Below are 12,497 nucleotides of genomic sequence, written 5' to 3' on the forward strand. Positions count from 1 at the left end.
CTAAGTGAAGAGAAAATATTTAATTTCTCTCCATAAGAAAAAAACGTAATTGTCATTTTCAGTCCAGAGCTTTTTTGTTTCAGTGGATACATGAGCAAAAACTAGATTTAGAGGGTTTAAAGAATGAGTAGGCAATGAAAAAAAATGCAGCATTCACAGGCTTCTCTGTCAAGATACTTGCTGATTAAAGATGAGAAATGGAATTTTACTAAAGGTTGGAGAAGAGATAGTGGTGAGAAAGTTTTTTCTTTTTTTTTTTTTTTTTTTTAAATTTTTTTTTTCAACATTTATTTATTTTTGGGACAGAGAGAGACAGAACATGAACGGGGGAGGGGCAGAGAGAGAGAGAGAGACACAGAATCGGAAACAGGCTCCAGGCTCTGAGCCATCAGCCCAGAGCCTGACGCGGGGCTCGAACTCACGGACCGCGAGATCGTGACCTGGCTGAAGTCGGACGTTTAACCGACTGCGCCACCCAGGCGCCCCAGAAAGTTTTTTCTTTAAGAATTAAGTGGAGGGGCACCTGGGTAGCTCAGTTGGTTAAGTGTCAGACTTTGGCTCAGGTCATGATCTCGTGGTCCATGGGTTCGAGCCCTGTATTGGGCTCCGTGCTGACAGCTCAGAGCCTGGAGCCTGCTTTGGATTCTGTGGTCCCCTCTCTGTCTGCCCCCACTTGTACTGTGTTTTTCTGTCAGTCTTTGCCAAAGATAAATGAACATTAAAAAAAATTAAAAATAAGTGGAGAATCTAGCATACTTTTTTGAGAGGGGAAAGAGGAAGTGGAGGGAGGCGGAGTGAAATTGTGAGCTAATATATGAGCTAACTCAAATGAAGCATCAAATTGCTGTTCTGGCAATATGGAGTTTTGCAGAAGTCCTTTATCTTTATTGGACCTCACTTTCCCATATGTGAAATGAAGTGGTTTATTTAATATCTAAGCAGTTTTAGCTCTGAGGTTCAGTTTTTAATCAACTAGATCTGATTCCACCTCCTGAAGGCTTTTCCTTCCCCAAATGTTCATTATTCTGTAGAATTTTCACTATAATCCTTCTTTCTTTAGTTTTTGCTTATTCCAATGTATTTCTGTAAATGGATTAACTTTTTTTTTTTTTACTGTTTTACTTTTTTATTTTTGTAAAATACACTTAACATAAAAATTACCAGGGTGACTCATTCGGTAGAGGATGCAACTCTTGATCTCTGGGTTGTGAGTTTGAGGCCCACATTAGGAGTAGAGATTACTTAAAAAACAAAACAAAGGAAAACAAAAAAACATAAAAATTACCAGTTACAGAATTTTTAGTTGTATAGTTCAGGAGAGTAACTACATTCATAATTGTGCAAGTGTCATTACCATCCATCGCCAGAATCTTCTCATGAACCCAAACTAAAACTTTATTAAATTATTCCAAGTCCTCTCTCCTCTGTCCCTGGGTAACCACCATTCTACCCTTTGTTTCTATGAATTTGATTACTTAGTACCTCATATTAGTGGAATCATATGATGAATGTCCATTTAACTGTTGTATTTTATTAAGATACTGTTTCTAAGATTCATCTATGTCATAGCATAATTTAAACTTGCTTACAGTTTGAGTCTGAATAATACTACATTGTATTTATGTACCACATTTTATAAATACACTCTTTCATTGATGAACACTTGGGTTATTTCCACATTTTGGGTTATATGGATAATGGTGGTAAAAACATGACATGTGAATACCTCTTAACTTCACTGATTTTATTTTCTATATATAGCCTGAAATGGAGTGCTAAATAATATTGTAATTTTATGTTTAATTTAATTTAATTTATTTTTATTTTTTTGGTTTTAAAATTTTAAGTTTATTTATTTATTTTGAGAGAGAAAGAGACCGGGACAGGGGTGGAGAGAAAGATAATCTCAAGTAGGCTCCACACTGTCAGTGCAGAGCCTGATGTGGGGCTCGAACCACAAATCATGAGATCATGACCTGAGCCAAAGTCAGTTGTACTTAGCTGACTAAACCACCTAGGTGTTCCATGTTTAATTTTAAATACACAGCATATGATTATGAATAGAAGCTGTGCTATTTTATATATTTTTTAAATATTAAAAAAGGTTTCATTTAAGTTCCTGTTAGTATACATGTAATGTTAATTTCAGGTGTACAACATAGTGATTCAATACTCCATACAACACCTGGTGCTCGTCACAAGTACACTCCTTAATCCCATCACTTATTTAACCCATTCCCCCACCCATCTCCACTATGGTACCATCAATTTGTTTGCTATAGTTAAGAGCATGTTTCTTGGTTTGCCTTTCTGTTTTTTTACCCTTTGGGCATTTGTTTTCTTTCTTAAAATCCACATAGAAGTGAAAGCATGTGGTATTTTTTTCTGACTTATTTTACTTGTGTAATAACCTATAGGTCCATCTGAGTTGTTGCATATGACAGGATTTCTTTCTTTTTTATGGCTGTATGGTAATACTTCATTGTGTGTGTATATGTATATACCTCATCTTTATCCATTAATTAGTCCATGAGTATCTGGGCTTTTTCCATCATTTGGCTGTTGTGGCTGCTGCTGCTATATAAACATTGAGATGCTTGTATCTCTTTGAATTAGTATTTTTGTATTCTTTAGGTAAATACCTAGTAGTGCCATTGCTGAGTCGTAGGGTAGTTCTATTTTTAACTTTCTGAGGAACTTCCATACTGTTTTCCAGAGTGGCTGCACCAGTTTACATTCTCACCAACAGTGCAAGAGGGTTCCCCTTTCTCCACGTTTTTGCCAGCATCTGTTGTTTCTTGTGTTCTTGAGTTTAGCCATTTTCACAGGTTTGAGATTTGTATTTGTTACAGTTTTGATTTGTATTTCTCTGATAATGAGCAACATTGAACATCTTTTCATGTGTCTGTTGGCCATATGGATGTCTTTTTTGGAAAAAGACATACATATTCATATCTTCTGCCCATTTTTTATTTGGGTTATTTGGTTTTTGGGTGTTGAGTTTGGTAAGTTCTTTATATATTTTTGATACTAAATCACTGTTGGGTATGTCATTTCCAAATATCTTCTCCGATTCTGTAGGTTGCCTTTTAGTGTTATTGACTGTTTCCTTTGCTCTGCAGAAGTTTCTTATTTTGATGCAGTCCCAAAAGTTTATTTTTGCTTTTGTTTCCCTTGCCTTCGGAGACATATCTAAAAAGCAGTTGCTATGGCTGATGTCAAAAAGGTTACTGCTTGTGTTCTCTTCTAGGATTTTTATGTTTTCAAGTTTCACATTTAGGTCTTTAATCCATTTTGAATTATTTTTGTGTATGGTGTAAAAAAGTGGTCCAGTTTCATTCTTCTGCATGTTCATGTCCAGTTTTCCCAATACCATTTGCTGAAGTGACTTTTCCCCATTGGATTTTCTTTCCTTCTTTGTCAAAGATTAATTGACCATATAGTTGTGGCTTCATTTCTGGGTTTTCTATTTTGTTCCATTGATCTAAGTGTGTATTTTTGTTACAGTGCCACACTGTCTTGATCACTACAGTTTTGTAGTATAACTGGAAGTTCAGAATTGTGATGCCTCCAGTTTTGTTTTTCTTTTTCACGATTGCTTTGGCTATTTGGGGTCTTCTGTGGTTCCATACAAATTTTAGGATTGTTTTTTTCTAGCTCTGTGAAAAATGCTGGTAGTATTTTGATAGGGATTGGATTAAATATGTAGATTGCTTTGGGTGGTATAGACATTTTAACAATATTAGTTTTCATCTATGAGCATTGGGTATTTTTCTATTTATGTCATCTTAAGTTTCATTCATCATTATTGTGTAGTTTTCAGAGTACAGGTCTTTTACTTCTTTGGTTTGGTTTATTTCTAGATATTTTATTGTTTTTGGTGCAATTGTAAATGGGATTGATTCCTTAATTTTCCCTTCTGTTGCTTCATTATTGGTATAGAAATGCAACAGATTTATGGATGAAGTTTCATCATGAAGTCAATGCTTGATTTTTTTTCTGTCCCTTTAAGAAAGGGACATATCTTTAGGATGTTGGTTATACTATTGTACCGGGTGTCTTAAAATGACAATAGCATAAAAATGATTTATTTTACATTACAATTAGTATGTTTTCATTGTCATTTACAGTTAGTGTGTTTTTATACTTTTTGCCTTTTATTATTGAAAATTATAATATAGCATAGTAATTTTATTAAAAACTTACTAGAAATTTTTTATATTTCTAAATCTACAGTTTCTTCTATTTATGTTAGTTCAAGGACATTGTAAATTGTTAAAATATAGATGATAAATTTTTAATATTCTAATTGGATTTTTTAAAAGGTGGCACTACATGTTGAATTGTTTATTTAATGTGATGTATAAGTCATCTTATTCAAGGTGACCTTTCCTTCAGCTAAAATTTTTATTGGTATTTACACTTACAGCTTCATATGTTTTTTGCTGGTTCAGATGATTAGTTGCAGTGTTCAGTACTTTTACTCTGTTTCTGAGTATATAAACTATCCTTGGTGAAAGCAACTTCAATTTATACTCTGTTTCCATTTTTCTAGATAAAGTTTTTGTAATGTTGGTTAAGGGCTGTGGACAAATTAGTTAAGTAGGTATTATAAATCTATGTATTTCATTACTGTAATTAACATTTTTTTTTAGCGTCTATTTATATTTGAGAGAGACAGAGAGAGAGAGAGAGAGAGAGCGCACGTGAATGGAGGAGGGGCGGAGAGAAAGGGAGACACAGAATCCAAAGCAGGTTCCAGGCTCTGAGCTGTCAGCACGGAGCCCGATGCGGGGCTCAAACTCATGAACCATGAGATCACGACCTGAGTTGAAGTCAGATGCTTAACCAACTGAGCCACCCAGGCGCCCCTAAATTTTTTTTTTTTTTAATATTTTTCCAACTTTTTATTTATTTTTGGGACAGAGAGAGACAGAGCATGAACGGGGGAGGGGCAGAGAGAGAGGGAGACACAGAATCGGAAACAGGCTCCAGGCTCCGAGCCATCAGCTCAGAGCCTGACGCGGGGCTCGAACTCACGGACCGCGAGATCGTGACCTGGCTGAAGTCGGACGCTTAACCGACTGCGCCACCCAGGCGCCCCTAAATTTTTTTAATGTTTATTTATTTTTGAGAGAGACAGAGACAGAATACGAGTGAGTTAGGGGCAGAGAGAGGGGGAGGCACAGAAGCTGAAGCAGGCTCCAGGCTCTGAGCTGTCAGCACAGAGCCCAACACAGGGCTCCAACACATGAATGGTGAGATCATGACCTGAGGGGAAGTCGGACGCTTAACGGACTGAGCCACGGAGGCGACCCTTCGTTATTGTAATTTAAAAGTGAGTTGGGGGCGCCTGGGTGGCTCAGTTGGTTGGGTGTCCAACTTCAGCCCAGGTCATGATCCCATGCTTTGTGGGTTCGTGACAGCTCGGAACCTGGAGCCTGCTTCGGATTCTGTGTCTCCCTCTCTCTCTCTGCCCCTCCCCTGCTTGCACTGTCTTTTTCTGTCTCCCCAAAATAAATAAATATTAAAAAATGAAAAAGAGAGTTGGAAATTGGTTATTTTGAATAATTTTTGGGGGAGAAAGAGGGAAAGAGTGTGTTTTGGGGGTACAGAGGGAGATAGGAAGAGAGAATCTTAAGCAGGCTGCACTCCCAGCCTGGAGCCCTATGTGGGGCTTGATCTCATGACCGTGAGATGATGACCTGAGGTGAAATCAAGATTTGGACACTCACCTGAATACTGAGCCACCTAGGCTGCCCTGAAATAATTGCTTTTGATATAGTAGGTAGGCCCTCTTTCATTATATTTGCCTGAATGTTCTCTTAGAAGTCTCTCTGAACAGCATACAAATTTAATAATAGTTTAAAAAATATTACAGAATAAGGTATGGTTTCCCCAGAGTCTTTTGCAGTTCTGCAAACATCCAGCAGGGATCTCCTCTACACCCAGTTTCCATCTGAGTATAATTACTGATAGTGTCTGTGATTATACTGTTTGGGCATTTTATAGAATATTAGAAAGTGCCTTGAGAGAGTTCTTAGTTGGACACAGATAATGTAATATGATAAAATATTAACCTTATTCATAGTCTAGAAATATTTGGAGGTTGGGCAATGTTTTACAATGTTTTTTATTAAATGGCATAGTAATTGTAAAGTTTAGAATCTTTTACAATGGGCCTTTTAGAGGAAATGTGAAATGCTGAAATTGCACAGTGCCTAAAAATTCTTTGCATACAGTATTGCTCAGAACAAGTCTTTAAAGAGAATGGATGTGGGTAACTTAATTTTTAAGGTTGATCATTTAAGTATTAGAAACATTTTTTTCTCAATCTGTATTTCTTGCCACGTGGTTGACAGTAGGATTTATAGGAATTAATAGGTGTTCACTTTCATTTTCTTTGATAGTAATTAGGTAGGTCCTTTGAAATGAAGTTTTTCTCTAAAAATATGCAATTCTAACTAATGTCTCATTTCTAAAAAATTATTTTGTTCACTTAAAACTGACTTTAAAGGAAATGATTTGACATTGTCAGTTTAATGAATGATAGGGACATGATAGCTTTTTGAAACCATTTGGGAATAGTTTAATACTTTTTTAAGAAATTGATCATCAGTTTATAAGTTCATTGAATGAAAGTATTTTTGAAAATTGAACAGTCTTAAACATGTTTCATTGTAGAACTTATCAGTTAATATAAATCCTAGAGATAGGAAATTCAGTGCTTTATGAATCCAAGGAGTAAAAAATAATAAGGAAAGATAAGTGTTAGGGTTAACTTACTTTAGTATGTTGTTGGAAACCAGTAACTTTGTTTTGTATCCCTGTGTGTTAGCGTTTTATGTTTGAGATGTTTATCTTTTATATTATTGGAACGAATTGGAACTCATTTGTAGTAAGTTCTCTATAGTGGTTCATGTAAAATGTGATGTTATATTGGTTCTTCCTTCAAAGCAAATATACTGTTCAGAAATTTTAAGGAATGCTTTTAAAATTTTTGAGTGTGATCTCGTTTTAAGTATAAACATATGAAGAGTAATGTATGTCATGTACCAAATTTCCTGGGGTGAAAACATTAGCCATACAATTTTCACAAAAGAAAGGGGTACTTTGTAACATTTTAGGATATATTTGGATATCCTTTTTGTGTGTGCATAATGTAAGTTGAAGGCAAAATACAGTTTTGATTGTTTTTGTTGTAATTAATGTTTTTTAGGCATTAAATGATATTAACAGTAATTTACTAATTTTTACAATGTGCACAATACAGGCAGTTTATATTACTAGAAAGTGTGTGCATTTTAGCAGACAATAAAACACTAAATAATAATTATGTTTAGAAACAAAATGTGAAACTTAGAGTTAGTAAGAAGCAGTCATCTTTCAGGGACATGAAAAATACTGTATGTTTAAATCTCTTAATTTGGATTTAGTCAATGTTAAATTGAATAAAAGAAAATGTTGATGTTTGGGAAGTGGAAAAAGACATTGGAACATATTTAGTGTGCAGCTGTTGTAGAGCAAATTGAAACTGACGTATTTCATTCTGTGCTTATTAAAACTTTGTCTCTGTGAACATTTGGATCTTTTCTTTTTGTTTCAGATATTTGGTTTCCAGGCAGGACTGACATCTTTGGATTGTAGGGGATCTTACTGCTTACCTGTACCGATTATTCCCTCTTTCAGCACTGCTCTTTATGTTAAACTTCTGAAACTACCCACATGCTGGTAAGTATTATGTTAAAATATGGCTTATGGCAATTTTCATGTATTATGAAGGGGAAAAAACTCAGTCGTGTCTCTCATGCAAGTGTGTTAGTTTTATACAGAACCTTAGAAAAATATCTGAACTTCTTCTGCCTTTTACTGAGACACTAAAAATCTCTCTTTAATGCCTGAAGTATACTAGATCATAGTCTCTCTTGTGGTAATGTTAACTGTTGTCGGGGTAATAACTGTTAATCCATGTTGGAACTAGAGTAAACTGTTGCTGCTTCATACTGTACTAGTAACTGTAAGGGCAGGTACCTTATTTTTGCCTTTTTAAGAGGATATGGACAAAGATTTTTAAAAGTTGCCATTTAATATCAAAGCCTAAGTATTTGTCACCTAAATAACAATTTCATGTGTATTCATAGGCACTGAGAAAAGTATACCCATAACATAGATTAGACATTTGATATGTCTGTAGTTAATGTATTTTAGATGAAACGGATTTTAGACCATATTTTCATTTGTTTTTAGGTTACTTTATTTGGAGGTCGTATTTCTTTAAATTGAAAGAGGTTTATAGAAAGAAAGCCAGTAGTTATTACTTCTTAAATTTTAGTTGAAAACAAACTTTAATATATTAAAAAGAAAATTGCTTGAAGGTATGAAAAAAGGTTTCAAAACATGAAATATATTCTAGTGAAATAGTTCTACATTTTAAAATTTAGATTACTTTTATTATTTGGATGGAATATATCTTTGCTTTCCCATCCTAATTAGTAAGCTAATTTTTACAGATTGTTAATTTCTATTAGTTATTTATGAAAAGCAACATGACTTCTAGAAAATATATTTTATCTGAAGTACTTCATTTATTAAAAATATATTTCTTTAATAACTTTTAAAATGAAATTTATAAATTGTATTGATCCAGAAAATTAAAAAAATATAGAAGTTGCAGTTAATTAAGTCTTGGAACCAGTTTTTTTTGGTAAAATGAAACCATTATTAAATGATCATTCTTAATTTTCTCTTGATAAGTTTAATTTTGTCCTTAGTCATCCATATTCCACGCGTGTCATATATTATGTTGTATAGAGATTTACTTTTTAACTTTTTATTTGTATATACATAACATGTTGTATTTGAGCCAAATTTTATATTCGAATCTATTAAGAAATACCACGGGATGTGTCCCAGTTGGTATTTTGATTATCAACTTTAATAGATGTTTGTAAGTACTGTTATCTCAGTTATGTGCTGATTTATTTATCATTATAATACTGATATTTTTAGAAACGGTGCAATTTACCTTAGAAAATACTTAGCTTTTTTTTAAAGCCAAAATTTTCAAAATGAATTATAGCTTTCATATGAAAAAAATTGAGTATTTAAATAGGCAAGGCTTAGTTTAAGGATGTGAAGGACTTACTGCAAGTATTGTCAAATGTGGTTGAAAATATGCCTGCTGACATCTAGAAGAAAATATTCCATTTAAAATACTAAAAGCATGAGATCACACAATGCTTATATTTGGAAGTAACTTGATTTTTTGTAGTTAAGACCACTTCTGTGATATTCGAGTGATATTTTTCTATGCTTTACATGAGTATTTTGCTTTGAAATAGTTTCTTTATATTATTTTCCATAATTAATAGACCATAAACTATAACGTGTTCTTAGCAACTCTAAATTGAAAGTAATATATGTAAAACTCATTAAATTGATATGTATTTCAGTTAAATGAACTAAGATCCCAGATAAAATATATCATATAGTGCTTGCATTAAATCAAAATCATATGAGAACTGAGAATTTTATTTAACTCATGTAGTGAGTGAGGGTTATTTTAGTAAGGCACCCTGTTTGTATCATTTAATGTCAATTCTGTTCCCAGTATGGTATCTCCCTGCCTCAAATCATATAAGCCGTTTCATTTGAATTTTTAAAAATTATATTCCAGTTTCCTAAAGCACATGTATGATGCTATGTATATTTATATTTATCTATCTATCTACCTACCTACCTATCTATTCAATAAGAGCATATTTACTATAGGCCATGGATTTTAAAACCCTTATACCACACTGAAAAAAATTTTAGTTGGAATGTGTAAGTTAGTAATGGAAATCTAGATTTTATATAAAACAGAAACATGGTTTTATACTTTTTGTTTAAAAATGTCTAAATTCATGCTAATCATATGTGAAATTTCAGACTAACATTTTAATCATTTTTGCTAATTTTTAGAAATATATGGTTTAAGTAACATTGAAAATAAGTTATTTTTTTCCTGTATGAATGTTCCTGTTAATATATTTTAACAAGCTAACACTAAACTCCAGTTTCTTGGAATTTATTTTTTTCAAAATATTTTGGCCATATTTGATCTTTCTGTATTACACAGTTTCTAAACATAAATAAATATTTCAAAAATTTTTTTTCTTCATTACTTTAAATCAGGTTAACTTTTAATTCTTTTAGTCCCTTAGAACAGGATTAAATTATGTAGGATATAGTGGGAAAGACATAGTGATGATAATATTTAATGACAGAAGTCTTGAGCAGTTAATTCAAATTTTAATTTTTCTCTCTGTTTAGTTATCGGATGTTTAAAAGCAGGCAATAAAGTATTGGTTAAAGGGCAATAAAGTATTATAATGTTATTCTAAGTAGGATTAAGGCTTGGTCTCTTGTAGATACTTTAAAAATTTCTACTGTGGTGATAATGCTTTTAGGCTTCTAGATACATTCTTGGAGTTAACATTTTTTTTTCAGAACAGAGAAACTATAATAAACACATTAACTTTATTTCCAAACTTTTAAATTGAAATACTAATATTTTATGGAAAAGTGCATAAATTATGGTGTTTCATAAGTGAATTGGACCTTTGGTAACCAGCAGAAAGATCAAGGAGCAGAATATTATCAGCATCTCAAAAGCCTCTCTCATTTACCTTCCTGCAGGGTTAACTGTTATTCTGATTTCTAATAATATAGATTAGTGTTGTCTATTCTTGGACATAAATAAAATCATCCAACATATTCTCCTTTTTGACTGGTCTCTGTCACTGAAAGTAATGTTTGGGAGATTCAGACAGCAGAATGTAGTTTTTAGATTGTTTGCTTTTGTCATTATGCAGTATTCTATTACATGAACATTGACCATTTACACATTTTTGATCTGTAATTTTAATTGAAAAATACGTATCTAAAGTGTGTGTCAATTTATTTTTTATTCCTTTGCCATTTTCCCTTTTCCTTAAGAAGCTTCAGTTGTTTGGGAGATTGGATGTCATTCATAAATATTTTTTGATTTTCTATGTTGTGATAAGCATTGTGGTACATATTGGAATTGGGGAAAGAATACAGTAGAATGCAATGAGGGTAAGGGATATCCACAGAGCATGAAAACTTAGTCTAGTGGGAGAGGACACTACACACACAAGAAAACATTTGTCTTTCAATGGCAAAATTGAGGCTTAAGCGAAATGTCCTGTTTAAAGAAAGTAGAAAATTTCCCTGCGACATCGTGGTTGGTTTCAGAGAGAAAGTGGCAGTACAATTGGGTTTTATTGGTTGAATTGGGTAGATATCTAGACATCAGGAGATTGTTTGGGGTGCAGAAGTTTCTATGGGGATAATATTGTCTGACCAAAGTCAAGGTTGGTCCGTTGGATCTGAGAATGGTACTGTGGGAGAGGAATTTGGAAGTCTCCTTTTGGGCCTTGACTTGTACATGATTAAGGGTGTCTGAGCTTTTTTTAATCTTAAAAAAAAAAGGTTAAACTAGTTAATGAAATATTCATTAACCCCATTTATTCCTCACCAGGCTTGTTAAATTGCAATTATACTATAGTCTTAAGTTCATTTTCTCCTATAATTGAGGGTTCAAAAATGTGATCTCATTTATAGAGAGATAGGTGCAACATACTTTGGAAGTTCAGAGAAAAATTATTTTGGCTTAGAAAGTCATGGAGAACGTGAAGATGGTAACTTCTAAGCAGATTATTAAAGAATGGATACAATTCGAAAGAAAATACTTTTTTATATAGTGTTAGGTTGTTAGGTACTTTAATGAAGTTTTCATTAACAACGCTGTGAGCTTAAGATGATATTCTCTGTTATAAACTAAAGCTCAGGGAGGTTACATAAATTGTCCCAAGTCACACAGTGTCTGGGCAAGGAATCTCATGGAAGGTTATCTGATTCTCAAGTCTTTGGTGCCTTTCTTACCTGAAGGTGTGAAGATGTACATTATCTTTTGTTAATCATCTCCAGAGGCTCAGTGTACTTCTTGCCTTGTAGTAAAAGTGGATTTCTATGTATCGAGAGGACAGTTGAGATAATATAGCTAATAAATCTGAACTCTCCTAGTATCTCCTAGTATACAGTTAATAGTATATAGATATTATTGTAATGATCTCATAGAATTGTAGATAATAGGGTTAGGTGGAATCTTAGACATTATCTCAATTTATCAGTCTATGATGCAGCTTTTGATTTATAGTTGTTTTTCCATGGGTTGAACATTTTATCCAGAGAGAGGCAACCAGATTCATTTTTGGGCAGCTCTAGAGTTCTTTATTTTATTGAGTCAAAATCTGCTTTCATGTTTCTTCTCTTTCCTAATTATTGCTTATATGTGTCATGAGTCATTTTCATAGACATAAGGAGGTGGGAAAACACGTTTCTTTACAAGATTGAGGGATCCCTCTAAGTACCCATTCCTTATTTAACACAGTGGCAAATGTCTTGGTTTTGGCTCATGAAGTTATTGAACA

The 12,497-nt window shown here is 33.3% G+C and overlaps 1 protein-coding gene across 1 annotated transcript in view; it reads left to right on the top strand.

Annotated features, from left to right (window-relative positions):
• The window catches only part of VPS13B (vacuolar protein sorting 13 homolog B), an 828,197-nt gene that overhangs the window by 130,387 nt on the left and 685,313 nt on the right, over positions 1–12,497 (top strand). Inside the window, 1 exon segment of the mRNA XM_043601463.1 lies at positions 7,607–7,731. Coding sequence (XP_043457398.1) covers positions 7,607–7,731 — 125 coding nt within the window.

This window comes from Prionailurus bengalensis, chromosome F2, assembly GCF_016509475.1.
Source record: "Prionailurus bengalensis isolate Pbe53 chromosome F2, Fcat_Pben_1.1_paternal_pri, whole genome shotgun sequence".
In the NCBI taxonomy this organism is placed as follows: Eukaryota; Metazoa; Chordata; class Mammalia; order Carnivora; family Felidae; genus Prionailurus; species Prionailurus bengalensis.